This window comes from Cydia amplana, chromosome 26 (assembly GCF_948474715.1).
Source record: "Cydia amplana chromosome 26, ilCydAmpl1.1, whole genome shotgun sequence".
NCBI classification, from domain to species: Eukaryota; Metazoa; Arthropoda; class Insecta; order Lepidoptera; family Tortricidae; genus Cydia; species Cydia amplana.
The window spans coordinates 5,743,243-5,760,048 of record NC_086094.1 but is presented as its reverse complement, the minus strand read 5'-3'; the positions used below and the strand labels follow the sequence as shown (position 1 = coordinate 5,760,048).

General features: G+C 41.0%; 1 protein-coding gene across 1 annotated transcript in view; it reads right to left on the bottom strand.

Annotated features, from left to right (window-relative positions):
• Positions 1–662: 662 nt before the first annotated feature.
• LOC134660243 (uncharacterized) overlaps positions 663–16,806 on the bottom strand; it is a 33,429-nt gene continuing 17,285 nt past the window's right edge. Inside the window, exons 9-18 of the mRNA XM_063515989.1 lie at positions 13,315–13,458; positions 12,416–12,548; positions 10,966–11,074; positions 9,798–9,883; positions 9,365–9,486; positions 8,588–8,662; positions 8,164–8,285; positions 2,614–2,734; positions 1,520–1,541; positions 663–724 (exon numbers count right to left, since the gene is read on the bottom strand). Coding sequence (XP_063372059.1) covers positions 699–724; positions 1,520–1,541; positions 2,614–2,734; positions 8,164–8,285; positions 8,588–8,662; positions 9,365–9,486; positions 9,798–9,883; positions 10,966–11,074; positions 12,416–12,548; positions 13,315–13,458 — 960 coding nt within the window. The 3' untranslated portion in view covers positions 663–698. The remainder of the gene's footprint in view (positions 725–1,519; positions 1,542–2,613; positions 2,735–8,163; positions 8,286–8,587; positions 8,663–9,364; positions 9,487–9,797; positions 9,884–10,965; positions 11,075–12,415; positions 12,549–13,314; positions 13,459–16,806) is intronic.

Sequence of the window (16,806 nt, the reverse complement as noted above, 5' to 3'; positions counted from 1 at the left end):
TTACTATTGGGTGACCACGGATGGCAAATAATTTAAAAATGGAATTTAAAATTTAAAAAAGTGTGATTTCGAAGAATTACTGTTGCTTTATTATATCTTCGAGGTCATGTCTCGTCATATTTTTAAGTATTCGTACAATTATTATTATTTATTTTTATGAAGTATTTGTTATTTGCATTTGCGAACCTCAAAGAGAGTTCATGTCAAAGACAAGCCAACCTATTTTTGTAGTTATAGAATCACGATTCAATATCTATATAAAGTTAAATAACGATGTTCGTTTTTTAGGACCATAAAGAACTCCACAGGAGTAAGCATTCGATTCTAAATCAGGCATTTTATGCGGTAAATAATTTAAATAAATAATAAGCTATAATCATGGTACATTCAAAGAATCTAATTTCCTCCATATTTCGTACCTTGTCACAGTAACAATCAATACGAAAGTCGCTAGAGACCTCATACTATTGTCACTGTGACAAAGTACAATATGGGTAGGAAATAAATTCTTTGGCTATACTTGAAATAATTTAAAGTATTAAGTTATTATATTATACGCTTAAAGTGCCCGATAAAACTTCTCCAGTTAACTTCTTACAGAGTTTTTTCTAATGCTAAAAAAGTATAAGGTTGGAATTATTTCTATGTATTGCTATAATGATAAATAAATGTTAAGAAATCTACTGAAGATTTTCTAGCTACGGCAGACGACTGGTAGATGCGTCTGAAATAGATTTAAATCAATGTTACACACAATCTTATACAAATAGACATAAACTAGAGTACAGTCAGCAGCAATAGTCGCTAAGCGGGCTGGGTCACAGAATAAATAATAGTACTAAGTACAGAAGACTCACTCTCTAACAAAACGCGTCTGTTACGATCAGCACAGATATGGCCGCTAGGTGGCGACAGCGCCACGCGCGACTTATGGCTTTCCCCAAAATTGGGGCGAACGGATGTACTTTTAGCTACCTGTAGCAAAGCGACGAAATCGCGGAGTGAGACACGCCTGGCTGGGTGTTCAAAATGATCTTGACGCGACTTTATTGTTAAGAGAATAAGAGCGTGTCAAGATAATTTTGAACACCTCGCCCGCTTAGCAACTATTGCTGCTGACTGTACTGTACGCCTAGTGTAAATTTCATTCGATAGCGTGATGTGACATTTTGTATGAAATTTTGTGTTTCCAAAACGTACCGCTTGGCGCGCTGTTCAAAATCCCATACAAAAATAGACGTAACGCGAACGCTAGTCACGCTATCGAATGAAATTTATACTAGGGGTTCTAACTCTAATAGTGTATTTCTTTAGGTATTTAACAAAACGAAAACCAATCAAAACAAGGTATTTTATTGGGCAAGCATATTATTCAAGACAATTAATTTAACTCGATGTGTCAAAACTTAGGTAATTTCAAGTACCTATAAGTTATACGCGGTGGAGTCTTGGTTAAAGAATGGCAAAGATACTTAAATTATAAAAAATATATATAATTGATATTGGTTCTTATTCTTACCTGTTGTCACGATACTTTCACCCTGAAAACAAATATATTTGTTAGTTAAGAATCTCTCAGTTAAGTAGTTAACTGGGAATATATCTTTTATATAGTCTGTCAAGCCCTTTCCGTCAGTAGAAAAAAGCGGCAAATTTAAAAAATTTAGGCACTAAGGGTAATCGTCCCATAGAAATTTGAATTTTGCGCCTTTTTCTGCTAAGTTGACTAAATTCATGTCAAATTAAATTATTCATTCCTATTTAACGTTAAAAATGAGAGGTCTGTCGCTTGTATGGACATAGTTACAAAGCCTCATAACAGGGCACACACACTTTTCAATAACAACACTCAGGAGGCTATTGGTACTCCCTCGTACCAAACTCTCTCGTATAATAATTAGTTTGAAAATAATTCTAGTATTGCTAAAATTGTCTTTTAAGACAAAGATAACGATTTTGATAAAACAGTAAATACCTAACGATGCTTAGGCTGTGGCGGTGACATGGGGCTTTATATAGGGTGTCACATATACAGGGTGTCGTGTATACAGGGTGTGGTGTATACAGGCTGTCGTGTATACAGGGAGTCACATATGCAGGGTGTCGCGTATACAAGATGTCGTGTATACAGGGTGTTGTGTATACAGGGCGTCGCGTATACAGGTTGCCGTGTATACAGGTGTCGTGTATACAGGGTGTCGTGTATACAGGGTGTATGTGTAATGTACTCACCCCGGCAACTATAGTGGTCCTCTGTACATTCATGCTCTGCTGCGGGACGCCATGGAGTCGTATATCTCGCGCAGTATGAGAAGCATCACGTGTCGTGTATACAGGGTGTCTTGTATACAGGGTGTCTTGTATACAGGGTGTCGTGTATACAGGGTGTCGTGTATACAGGGGTCGTGTATACAGGGTGTCGTGTATACAGGCTGTGTGTGTAATGTACTCACACCGGCAACTATAGTGGTCCTCTGTACAGTCATGCTCTGCTGCGGGACGGTCACATCAGGCTGGACCCCCATGGAGTCGTATTCTCACGCAGTATGAGAAGCATCACGTGTCGTGTATACAGGGTGTCGTGTATACAGGGTGTATGTGTAATGTACTCACACCGGCAACTATAGTGGTCCTCTGTACAGTCATGCTCTGCTGCGGGACGGTCACATCAGGCTGGACCCCCATGGAGTCGTAGATCTCGCGCAGTATGAGAAGCATTACATCTTCTGATTCCCTGCACAGTGAGAATATTATTTTCAAATTATTTTCGAGGTAGGGTAAATTACTCAGTGACAGGCATTCAACCGTACCAGTTTTAGGCACCTTTTACTAAGAATATAGTGAATATAGGAATATAGAAAAAGTGTTGTTAATGGGCCCTGCGGAAGACATTTCATTTATTTTATGCAAAAACCATGGTTATAATAATAGGTGTTAAATAAACATTTGGTACATGATCGCCCTGCAAGGGCGTAGCACTGTCTTAAAAACTAGTTTACAACTAAAAAGTTTATATATACAAAACAAGATCATTTTTAAAATTGGTAGTAGTAGAAAAAAAAAACTAATAATCAATTCATAATAAATATAGAACATTGGTGATTTATCGTCTAGAAATAATTATAGTAAATTAGAATGACAATAAAAGACCAGTGCTAGTTTATGTTCTATTTCTTTGCTTTTGTTGTCTGTACATGTTCGTACATGTTTTGTGATTGTCACGAATAAATTATTATCTTTATCTTTATCAAAATACCAAAATGACAGATAGATTGGCCACTACACATAGACCAGGAATCCTCTAGACGGAGTTTAGAGCAATTATTTCATGAAACCGATGCTGCCAAAAATACTGGGGTGCGGGGGACGAGGCGAGCGAGTCCCGTGCCGTGATTGGTCCGTTCAAAGACACGGACGTCACACAAAGACACTTTGACTCGAAAATGGAGTAAAATTACCGTATATTTGTGGCAGAGGGGGTAGCGCTACTATGCTTGACTATGCTCAGTCTGGAGGATGTCTTGTCTGTGCCACTATACAACCAATTGCAAATTGTTGCTAGATAAATTGTAATTTTAGTATCAGCCGGGCTAGCACATGATTGGCGCGACAGTATCTCACGGCGAGATAGACTACCCGTCCCTCTTTTATAAACACAGAAAAAGACGGGTAGTCTATGTCGCCGCGAGATACTGTCGCGCCAATCATGTGCTAGGGGTGCAGGGATATCAAAACATACATTACTTGTCTATAGGGGTCACAAACCCGGTTTCACCGAAATCGAAAAAACCGGGAAAACCGGGTTTTCAGCCAATTGCCAAAACCGGGTTTTGACTTTGATAAAACCGGCTTTTTCGAGGTTTTCGATTTTACAGTTTTATAAACATAGTTTAATTATTTTGATGAGCAACAATTACTGCAGAGTTTGTTATTATATTTAGAACAACACAATACATTACACGAAGTTCGTATACGTATTACATAAAAAACTGCATGCTATTTTCACTAAATATCCCTTAATTTCCTGAACTACGCGTAGTTTAAATAACATTTTAGTAGGAACGCTCGTTGATCTAAGTAGTAATTATAACAAAAGTCAATCTCGCGATATTTACTATGTACCGTTTTCTTCTTCTTTGTTCCTTCAGGTTCATTTGCTTTTGTTAATACATGCGCATAGGTACTATAGTATTTAAGGCCTTGTAAGTGTTATTTAATTCATTATACGTTTATACTCGAACCTAGTTGTTTGTCTCAACGCCCATCCCTACATGGCGATCCTGCCAGTGCGGCCTCGTGCTGCGCTGGCGGTGCGCTGCGCCAGTCAGAAATAATTACCGATGTCCTTGGTGGAAAATATTGGAACATTTGAGTGAAAACGGGAAAATAATAAGTAAACAATGTAATACAACAAAAGGACCAATACAACAAAAAGTGGAAGTGTAAGGTTGAAAGACTGATAGAACTTATGGGTTGGTGTTTTAACGACAAATGAAAATTATGTGTATTGTGGACTTAACTGAATAGTGTAAGTGTTAAAATATCTGAATTAATATTTAAAATTGGACAAGTGGCGAAAAGACAAAAGTGAAAATGGACTAAAATAAAACAAATTATATTTTTTTTAAATAAAAGCCTGTGAAGCTGGAAGTTGCAGCCGGGAGCTAGTTCGCGTCCCGGGACCAGACGTGACCTTGCTGGAGATGGAGTCGAGGAGAATGGCGTGTGATATGAGTTGTCCCGGTCCCGCCACAACGGAAATGAAATTGTGATATTTGTGTGTGTAACTATTTTTAGGTTATAAGCAGTTGATTGTCATTTTTTTTTGTGAAGCATGGTATTATATCCACTACTTATTTTAGATTTGGTTGATTGTAATATTATCAATTGCTATCTTGTATTTTTATACAGTGTTATACCTAAATGAAATTTAGTTTCAATAAGTTTTTCTTAATTTTTTGGTGATGCCATAATCGGAAGAAGTGTGGTAATATTTTTAATTAAGTATGCTGCCTGATGACGAAATAGTAATATGGTTAAAGGAATGGCACATATTCATTACGTTTCCTAGCTCCAAGTAAATTGAATGTATAGGTAAATTAATCTCATTTTAATATTTCGTGTTTTTATTTCATTTGTTTAACTTAACAATAGAACTTTTTTACACTTAGATACAATATTTGTCATAGCCTACAAATGAGGCGCGTCATCCGCGGCGCGTGTTCACATATAAGGGATTGGTATGTAGCTTCTGTTATTACATCTCAAATTTCATAGTCGTCGTGCACTGTTTTGAATCGAATATTTTTTTGTTGTAATATTAATGTTAAAGAGTAGAAAGAGTACTTAACACTTAGTAAACTTATATTATAAAAATTTAAGAATGCGACACAATATGTGCCTACTATTAACCATATACATATTATACTAAACTAACATTGTATACAATTTAGGATAATTTTAGTTGGGTTTTAAGACATTTATTATTATGAATCATAATGTGTATCGGACTTGACATTTTAATACGGATGTGACATATTAATACAGAGTTACGAAGTGGCTTCGTTATAATAATGAGTAAAATATATGGGGATGGTACTGTATCGAGATAATATAGGAATTTATGAAAAGATGTAGTTTTGTTGGTAAAATAATGTTTTGGTTTGTTTCAATGATGGATTATATGGGTAGATGTTTCGTTAAATGTTTTGTTATTGTATGTGTACTTAGAATGGTGTAGTGTACAGGTAAAATAAATACGTAAATGGTTTGGTTTTAGAGTTATAAATGGTATGATGGAATTTGTTAGATTTTTGGATGGCGATTAAGCATTTGTTGTTGGGAAAACTGATATATATGTAAGCTTTTCAAAGGACGATTAGCCTGATCAACTAAGAGTTGTTGAAATTCTTATATATGTTAAAGTTTTCAATGAATGAGTATTTTGTCTGCGATTTTGAATGGTTTTTTTTTGTTGTAAAGATTGGGAAATTATGAATGATAATAATAAAAAAAAATGCCAATCGCATCTTCGGTGGCCCGAGAGGCGGCCTTGAGCGATTAGGTTAGCATGGGTACACCAAGACACAAGGCAGGTAGGGAATCCTTGGAGGTCTGACCATGATTCGATCGAGCATCAATCGTGGAGACTCCTTGGACACATGGAAGGATATAATGTAAGGATGTGTTAAAAGAACTGCCTGAATGAATAAATATAAAGTATGTTTGCGCGCTTAAAAAAAATACCTTGTGTCTTGAGCAATAAATAAATAAATTTTATTACAAGGTCGGCCGACCACGAAATATGCGTTGTGTACCCATGTCACAAGTATGTAATGCCCGCTTAAGAGGCACTATTGAAATGAGTCTTCTATAATTATAATTATTAACTGACGTCAGAAAAATAAAATGAATATGCATAAAGTAGGTAAGTAACAATTTTTATCACGGATAAAGACATTTTTTTGCAAAAAAAAAAAACTAGGTACCTACCTAAAAAGAAACGATTTTTTTTTATTGATTAATGTTAACATATATTATTTGTAGTTTTCTTTACATGTGTATCTTAAAACATATTTTTTTTACTTTCACTTTGATAATTATATAGCTACTTGCATTGTTTCTTATATAAATAAAATTATTTGAATGTTACATTTTAAGTGTATTTCTATTACGTTAGTTACTTATGTAAAATACTAACTAACTACAATTTTTCGTATGCAAAAATATTTTATTATAATTTTTTTTTTAACATAATGTTTAAGGTTAATGTAAATTGTATTTTTTGTGTAAACAAACATTAAACTTAGCACATTGTTGCTACATTTAAGTCCAACTTCTTCTGCTATACTCGTAATAGCGTAATAAATGTGTTTTCATATATGTAATCTCTTATTTTGTAATGCAGTTTATATTTTTTTAGCTTATCTGAGTGGCCCACTGTATACTAAAAAAAAATAGATTAACTTTTAGATTTTAATTATTTTTTTTTCTTCAAGGGGGGAGGTGTAGTGTGTATACTACACCATACCCACACACATACATGCGCATAGGTACTATAGTATTTTTCTACTCCAGCACTTAAATGTGTCAATTAAATGACTGACAGTGATATCTAAAGCAATGTCATTTGAATGCTTTGTCTATAGGCTCATAAGATGACTGCTAGCAGTCATCTTATGAGTATAATACAACTGCTTTATTTTTTTTAAAGATACAAGTTCCGATCATCTTGATTGAAAGAGGTATGTTTTCATTTACAATAATAACTCTTTTTTTTTTTAAATAATAACTCTTTTTTTTTAAATAATAACTCAATTTTTTTTAAATAATAACTCTTTTTTTTTAATAATCTCTTTTTTTTAATAATAACTCTTTTAACTTAACTCTCTCTTTTTTTTTTTTTTTTTTTTTTTTTTTTTTTTTTTTTTTTTTTTGCTGCAGCTGTCATAGAAAAAGTAATGTATGCAACAGCTCATAATTGGTTCTTAAAATTCTCGGGTCTTTTTTTACAAAACTCGACTACGTCTCGTTTTGTAACTTCGACCCTTGAATTTTAAGAACCCTTATTATATCACTGTTGCATAAACTACTATTAAGGCCTTGTAAGTGTTATTTAATGCATTATACGTCTATACTCGAAGCTAGTTGTTTTCCTTTAACGCCCAACCTCACATGGCTACGAAAGTGTTGTTCCTATTTGTCCAGTCCATGATAGCCTTCCCCATCAGATTTCTTATATCCTCAGCTGATGTAGTGGCCGCAACCAAATCAAATCCCGTGTAACTTACCTCGTTTAGCGAGTTGGGTATTATCAGCGGTGTGTGTTTCCTGAAGGAGGACTATGTCAACCCCGTTGTCACGTAATATTTTGCTCAGGCATTCCGTTTCAGAATTGCTGACCATGAGGTTAAAAACTTTATTGATGGAATTTGATGGTCTTGGTAAAGAAAGATAGAGTAAATAGAAATGTCGTGGAAGACTTTATAATAAAGCATTGATCCTAAAAATACTTGCTTATTTTACAAATTATATGTGAAATCGAAATCACCGAAAAAACCGGAAACCCGGTTTTGCTGTTACACAAAAACCGAAAAACCGGTTTTCTAAAATACGCACGGTTTTGTGACCCCTACTTGTCTATGAAATTGAATGTGAACTGACCAATAGCAGACGTGGCTGCTCATAGCGAAGATGTATTCGTTGATCATCTCAAACGGCGCTTCTTGCAGAACATAGTCCACTCGCCGACCGTTGTTGAGCCGGCCCAGCATCTCGCCCGGGGTCTGACACAACACATTATATATATTAGGTGTAGTCTTACCGTTATTCATAAAACTTTACGGGCCTGATTTATATAAAAAAATAATGTATAAACGTCAGTATTTTCAATGTAAAACTCGTTTAAACCTATTTGGTTCGTGAATTAGTGACATATTAAAAAAAAAAGCTATAACTCACTCGTAAGTTATAGCCTTTTTTTTTCAGAATCCATAACTCCCGCGGGATCAATATAGACCTTTGTTCTTCAGTACACCTGCATGAAATAGATCTTTTTCGAGCAAGGTGATGAAAAATTAATAAATACCACATCAGCCTGGGCGGGTTCATCCTTCGAACTTTCTTCCTCTAGCTGCTCTTTTTCCATCTCTTCTTCCACAACCTGAAATAATTGAAAGATTTAATGGATTGTCATATTCAAAATAAGTGGTGTGATTAACTCACATTGCTTTGATATTTATAGTGGCAACATCATTATTCGGTATTTCTCTTAGATTCCCTAGTGTGGGGATCACTGTACTGCTTTTATTGAAACTTCTGTATTTCTTGAAATAAACATACATAATTTGAATTTTTTTAACCAGTGCTTAACCTCGTAAAACCACCATACAAAGATTCCCTATTTTAAATTTGAACCTTGTTGTATTAGTAGATTAGGGTGACTTTCGTTTATTTCAGAAAACAATGAAACTAAAGAAATGCTACCTATATGTAGTTTTTGAAAAGGTTCGAATAGGTATTACTGCAATGTTTTGCCGCCAGAGTGACATATACATACTGTACCTTAAACTGTTTTATTGACAAGTTTTCACAGACAATCAAATATGACATGGATACATCAAGACGCTTTGTTTACAAAGGGCCTACCGGGAAACGCGAAATCGAAACAGCTATCTGCCTCTTTATCGCTCGAATAGAGACATTAGATAACAAAATTTCGACTCTCTCGTTTGCGGTAGACCCTTAGATTGTGACATATTGTGGGAGTGGCGCCCCCTACGCAGACTTTCGCAGATTGAAACAGAGTGTACATTGTAATGCACAATGGGCCTTACGAGGGTAACGAACGGGTCTAGGAACATACCTTCTCGAGCTGGTGGTCCGGCGGGGCGGCTGAAGGCCACATGGACGACCACGTGCTTTTGATGGACTCCATCAGTTTCTGCTTCAAGTCCGCGCCCACTCGGGCCATGGTATCTTTCAACTCTGGAAAGCAAAAGTTGTTTTTAGTGTAAGGCCTGAGTGGAGGCTCTTGTTGTGCGTGCGGGGCGGGGCGTGCGGCGTGCATGTCAAACAAATGCGCACGTATAGGAGCGGCCTTAGTGCACGCTGCTCACATCACGCGTGAGCCCACAGCCACGCTGCACGCGTCGCCGAGCGAGCGTCCACTCAGGCCTTACACTTAGGGTTCCGTAGGGTACAATACATTATCACTTAAAACTTTATGGGAAACAAAGGGACCCCATTTGGATTAATTATTCTAAGGAAATTGACACCAGACAAAAAAAAATTCTTACCTAAATGCATTCGTTTTCTTCCCTTGTGGTGCGGTATTAGCGAAGGCTTTACATCTTGGAGCGCGGGGTTCACCAAAGGCTCAAGCCTGAAAACAATTAAATTTATAAACATTTTATTTTAATATATTTTTTTATTGGACTATGAACTTTACACAGACGCGGCGAAGCCAAAAGGAAGGGTTATGATTTTAGTACTCCAAGTTCATATCTTGTGTTCCAATTAGAAAATCAGAAGTCTGGTCTTATGTCTTATGCGTTCTCTTCATACTGATTATTTGTATAATTACGAAAATGGGCTAAAATGGCACTAAAGACGTTAAATTTTAACAAGTGTGGCTGGGGCCCGTTTCTCAAAAGCTTGTAACTTGTAATACAAATGGAAGTCCCTTACAAAAGCTGTCAAAAAGTGACATTCGCTTGTGTTACAAGTTGCAAGCTTCAAGTTGCAAGTTCACATTGGGCCTGTTTACACATTCATTAGTGTTTATCGCGAGTTGATATTTTTACCAATCAACGCAAGTAGCAAATGTATGAGCTCGCAATTAACACTAATCAATGTATAAACAGGCCCCAATGTGAAGGCCAGCCACACTTATCCCTATGCCACACTTATCCGTATTACCCTAAGTATTTTTTTCGTGAAATTAAAAAGAAAAATGTCGTTAATAGGCTACATGACTAATTTTCATTTATTGTATCAATCGATCGGGTTTGTTTTTAGGATCAAATGTCTATATGGAACCCATTGCATTAAAGCAGCACAGAAGTCAGAAACTATAGTCAAAGTCCGACAGTCGCAATTCACTCGCGAAACGCCCTCACAAAAGAATAAGTGAACATGACGTCAAGGTCACTGAGATCCCATCTTGTATAGTATGGACAAAACAAGAAAATTGCGTTTTTGTTCGTGAAATATAGCGTTTATGTTTATGTACATATAGTTGCTATACAATATTTTTTTGGATAAAATGTAAGGAATCGAATAGTACTCTTACTTTTATCATTTTTGGAAGAAAAAAACCTAAATTTTGTAACTTTCAGGTCCTGTATTTTTGTAACATTTCCGTATTTTATTTTAATATCCACATTATTCTGATAAATTGCTCATTTGCTATCTATTTTACTAGATTTTGTTATAAAATTCAACACGTGTCATCATCCCTATTACCTGTACGCTATGGGGTCGTAGGGGTGAAATATATTGAAGAAATTGCGACACGTCGGTAGGTAGAACTCGCTGCCTAACATGTCCACGCCGCGAATGCACTCAAATATGGCTGCAACAAGGAAATAAAAGCTAGGATTGTATTTCAGCATTTGACTAACATAAGTTAAATAAGGGCGTTACAATATGGTGCCGTGACCAGGATACACCGATTAATAGGGAATATTACGCGAAACTCTACGTAGGTGGCGCCACTCCAACAATAAGTCACAATCTAAGGGTTTCCCGCAAACGAGAGAGTCGAAATTTTGTTTTCTAACCTCTCTATCACTCTTGCATATTCGAGCGATAAAGAGGCAGATAGCTGAGTTTCGGTTTCGCGTGTCCCGGTAGGCCCTTTGTAAACAAACCGCCTTGATGTATCAATGTCATATTTGATTATCTGTGAGTGAAAACTTGTCAATAAACAGTTTAAGGTACAGTATGTATAAGTTACTCTATAGTTTACTAAAGGCACTAGTGCTGCACTCTGGCGGCATAACATTGCAGTAATACTACCTATTGCGTTTTAATATGGACACGTCGCTAGTTGCCGAGCGGCACCTGAGCCGTGAGCGTGTACCCGGTTTTCCCGTCTGTCTAAGTTAACTTTTCACCGACTTTAACGTGACAAATTGTGGGAGTGTCGCAATAGAATATAATAATTTATAGAGAAAACCTCATTGCTAATGTTACATTTTGCGAGCACTTTTACAATAAGTCTTATATTTCCTTAGAAAATTTGACTTTTATAATGACACTTAGAATTTTTCAACGCAAAGGCAGTACAGGGTTATAATCGCGAAAATCGAAGTTCGCAAATTGCGGGCATGTTTCTCTGTCACACTAATAACGTCTTCATTAAAATAAAAGAGAAAAGCCTAGTGGGTAGTGACCCTGCCTGTGAAGCCGATGGTTCTGAGTTCGAATCCCGGTAAGGGCATTTATTTGTGTGATGAACACAAATATTTGTTCCCGAGTCATCGGTATTCTATGTATATAAGTATGTATCTATCTATATAAGTATGTATATCGTCGCCTAGCACCCATAGTACAAGCTTTGCTTAGTTTGGGGCTAGGTTGATCTGTGTAAGATGTCCTCTGATATTTATTTATTATTAATCTTCTATATATATATATATATATAAACGTGAAAGACCTGACTAACTGACTTAAATCAACGCACAGTCCAAACCGCTGGGACTAGAAAGTCCAAATTTGGCAAGTAGGTTCCTTATAAGGTCTAAGGGTCCACTAAGAAAGGATTTTTCAAAATTCATCCCCTAAAGGGGTGAAATGGGGGTCCAAAATTAAAAAAACTCTCCTGCGCGTGCGGGCAAAAGCTAGTACATAATATAATTTGAGAATTTCGGTTTTCGCGGTAGGCTCTCAATTAGCTTTGTCAGAGTCTCACCGATAGGGCTCCCGAGGGCGTAGAGCGCTAATGGCTCGAAGCATAGAGTGGGGTACTGCATCGTGGGGTTGTTGGCTGCCGTTCCGCTGATGTATGTCTTCTCGCTACGAGGCTTCACGGGGTTCCGTGGTATCTGGAACAACAGTATAGAATAGAATAGAATTTTTTTTTATTCGTAAACACACAGACAAAAGACATACATAGAAATAACAAAGTGAAAAATAAAGTGTCACGAAATGGCGCCATCTCAGCATGTTGCTGGCGACTTCCAGCGCTGATCTTCCGATGAGACCATCAAGTGAGGATAATCACGAAAGGTAACAGACAAAAAAAAGAAACATAAAATAAGCCGAAAAATAAAATTACACACAATTCACACAACTAATACAAAAAAAAGAGATACAACATGACGACATAAGTAAATACATGACATAAGTACAGTACGTTTAAGAAAACTGTATTGATTTATGTATGGCTTGTACAGGCAGAGAAAAACAAAAGATGCCTGTTTTCTTTACGCGATGGGAATGATTCTATTTTTGGCCTGACGATTTTGATGAATGATGTGTCAATGATTGTAAAAAAGAAAGACTAGAAAGAGGCTCCTTTACATAAAAATCCTTTGTCAGGTTAAAGTTTTGAAAAAGTTTTAGTTTTTTTTTCTAATAAGATGCAACGCGGTGCGTTTAATTTGAGTTGTGTTCGTGTTTGTGCATGAATGATTGTTTCTAATATTATTTAAAATAGTAGTACAGTTGCCATCAGATATATCGTAGCGGCCAAGGTGTTCACAATATCTGAACATGCACTCTAAAGCCTTAAGCTTAACAATAGAGGCGTGTTCAGATATTTGTGAGTGCCTTGACCGCTCCGATATATCTGCTGCTGAGTGTACATACCGGTTGGTTGCACAGCAGGTCGTATAATATGACGCTGCCGAGCGAATGTCCGCCAAGGGAGACGCGCCCCTTGAAGTCTGGGTTGCGAGACATGAACAGAGTGTAGATACGGTTCAGTTCACCGCACACCGTGTCTAGGATCATCTGGAAATAAATATACTTGGTCAAGCTAATATTGTCACTGGAAAAAGGCGGAAAATTTGAAAAATCGCGGGTTAGCAACACTACGTTTGAATTGTTCGAAAATCGCGTGTCATTCATATGTTATCTGTGGAACTGTTTTGTTCACATTTCATCGTTGTTCGATGTACATTGCTGCTTTTTGTTCGTTTCCTAGGGATACCATACTTTAGTTTGCTTTACATTGCTACTGACATATCCAGCTTGACAGACTAAAAGTAATGTGAGTTGAAGCTCGTTGTTATGAGGCGAAACATATTGAGCAATCTTTTAATATACCGTCAATTGGGGTGAATAGGGATGGCTGGGGTGAATAGGAACAACACTTAAAATGTGATTTACCTGATAATTTCTTAAAATATACCCACACAAATTGTATTATTCGATTGAAAATAATAGTAGATTTTGTGTGATACACTTTGTGTGGGTATTTTTTAAAGAAATTGTCACATATCACATTTTAAGTTTTGTCTCTATCCACCCTAGCCATCCATTCACCCCGGTTGACGGTATTTAATATAATGTGAGTTGCAGATATTTTTGGGTGTATGACTGCGTTTTTTTAGGGTTCAGTACTTAAAGGGTAAACATGGGACCCTGTTAGGTACTAAGACTCCACAGTTCGTTTGTCACAAGGCTGTATCTCATGAACCGTGATAGCTAGACAGTTGACATGTTTACAGATGATGTATTTCTGTTGCTGCTATAAAAACACTTAAAACAGAATAAATTAAATATTTAACTGGGGTTCTCATACGAGTTTTTTTTGCGTAATGGTACGGAACCCTTCGAGCGAGAGTCCCACTCGCATTTGGCCGGTTTTATTTATGACTGAGCCCATTTTGTAACCACCGAAACATGCACCTAGACGTGACGAGTGGCGAAAGAGAGAGGAGGCCTTAACCCAGCAGTGGAACACAAAATAGTCTACTAAAAACGTTTTTGAGACCTGGCAGTAGTGCGGGCTGGTGTACAAGAGCACGTCGAGCACGGTGTCGTTGGTGAAGCTGCGCAGGCGCGGGATGGAGGCGAGCGTGACGCGCGCGAGGCGGCGGTCCACGCCGCGCGGCCCGGAGTGCAGGCTCGCGTGCCACGAGATGTGCAACACCTGGGAGAACAAGGTTACAGACCTGGCAGTAGTGCGGGCTGGTGTACAAGAGCACGTCGAGCACGGTGTCGTTGGTGAAGCTGCGCAGGCGCGGGATGGAGGCGAGCGTGACGCGCGCGAGGCGGCGGTCCACGCCGCGCGGCCCGGAGTGCAGGCTCGCGTGCCACGAGATGTGCAACACCTGGGAGAACAAGGTTACAGACCTGGCAGTAGTGCGGGCTGGTGTACAAGAGCACGTCGAGCACGGTGTCGTTGGTGAAGCTGCGCAGGCGCGGGATGGAGGCGAGCGTGACGCGCGCGAGGCGGCGGTCCACGCCGCGCGGCCCGGAGTGCAGGCTCGCGTGCCACGAGATGTGCAACACCTGGGAGAACAAGGTTACAGACCTGGCAGTAGTGCGGGCTGGTGTACAAGAGCACGTCGAGCACGGTGTCGTTGGTGAAGCTGCGCAGGCGCGGGATGGAGGCGAGCGTGACGCGCGCGAGGCGGCGGTCCACGCCGCGCGGCCCGGAGTGCAGGCTCGCGTGCCACGAGATGTGCAACACCTGGGAGAACAAGGTTACAGACCTGGCAGTAGTGCGGGCTGGTGTACAAGAGCACGTCGAGCACGGTGTCGTTGGTGAAGCTGCGCAGGCGCGGGATGGAGGCGAGCGTGACGCGCGCGAGGCGGCGGTCCACGCCGCGCGGCCCGGAGTGCAGGCTCGCGTGCCACGAGATGTGCAACACCTGGGAGAACAAGGTTACAGACCTGGCAGTAGTGCGGGCTGGTGTACAAGAGCACGTCGAGCACGGTGTCGTTGGTGAAGCTGCGCAGGCGCGGGATGGAGGCGAGCGTGACGCGCGCGAGGCGGCGGTCCACGCCGCGCGGCCCGGAGTGCAGGCTCGCGTGCCACGAGATGTGCAACACCTGGGAGAACAAGGTTACAGACCTGGCAGTAGTGCGGGCTGGTGTACAAGAGCACGTCGAGCACGGTGTCGTTGGTGAAGCTGCGCAGGCGCGGGATGGAGGCGAGCGTGACGCGCGCGAGGCGGCGGTCCACGCCGCGCGGCCCGGAGTGCAGGCTCGCGTGCCACGAGATGTGCAACACCTGGGAGAACAAGGTTACAGACCTGGCAGTAGTGCGGGCTGGTGTACAAGAGCACGTCGAGCACGGTGTCGTTGGTGAAGCTGCGCAGGCGCGGGATGGAGGCGAGCGTGACGCGCGCGAGGCGGCGGTCCACGCCGCGCGGCCCGGAGTGCAGGCTCGCGTGCCACGAGATGTGCAACACCTGGGAGAACAAGGTTACAGACCTGGCAGTAGTGCGGGCTGGTGTACAAGAGCACGTCGAGCACGGTGTCGTTGGTGAAGCTGCGCAGGCGCGGGATGGAGGCGAGCGTGACGCGCGCGAGGCGGCGGTCCACGCCGCGCGGCCCGGAGTGCAGGCTCGCGTGCCACGAGATGTGCAACACCTGGGAGAACAAGGTTACAGACCTGGCAGTAGTGCGGGCTGGTGTACAAGAGCACGTCGAGCACGGTGTCGTTGGTGAAGCTGCGCAGGCGCGGGATGGAGGCGAGCGTGACGCGCGCGAGGCGGCGGTCCACGCCGCGCGGCCCGGAGTGCAGGCTCGCGTGCCACGAGATGTGCAACACCTGGGAGAACAAGGTTACAGACCTGGCAGTAGTGCGGGCTGGTGTACAAGAGCACGTCGAGCACGGTGTCGTTGGTGAAGCTGCGCAGGCGCGGGATGGAGGCGAGCGTGACGCGCGCGAGGCGGCGGTCCACGCCGCGCGGCCCGGAGTGCAGGCTCGCGTGCCACGAGATGTGCAACACCTGGGAGAACAAGGTTACAGACCTGGCAGTAGTGCGGGCTGGTGTACAAGAGCACGTCGAGCACGGTGTCGTTGGTGAAGCTGCGCAGGCGCGGGATGGAGGCGAGCGTGACGCGCGCGAGGCGGCGGTCCACGCCGCGCGGCCCGGAGTGCAGGCTCGCGTGCCACGAGATGTGCAACACCTGGGAGAACAAGGTTACAGACCTGGCAGTAGTGCGGGCTGGTGTACAAGAGCACGTCGAGCACGGTGTCGTTGGTGAAGCTGCGCAGGCGCGGGATGGAGGCGAGCGTGACGCGCGCGAGGCGGCGGTCCACGCCGCGCGGCCCGGAGTGCAGGCTCGCGTGCCACGAGATGTGCAACACCTGGGAGAACAAGGTTACAGACCTGGCAGTAG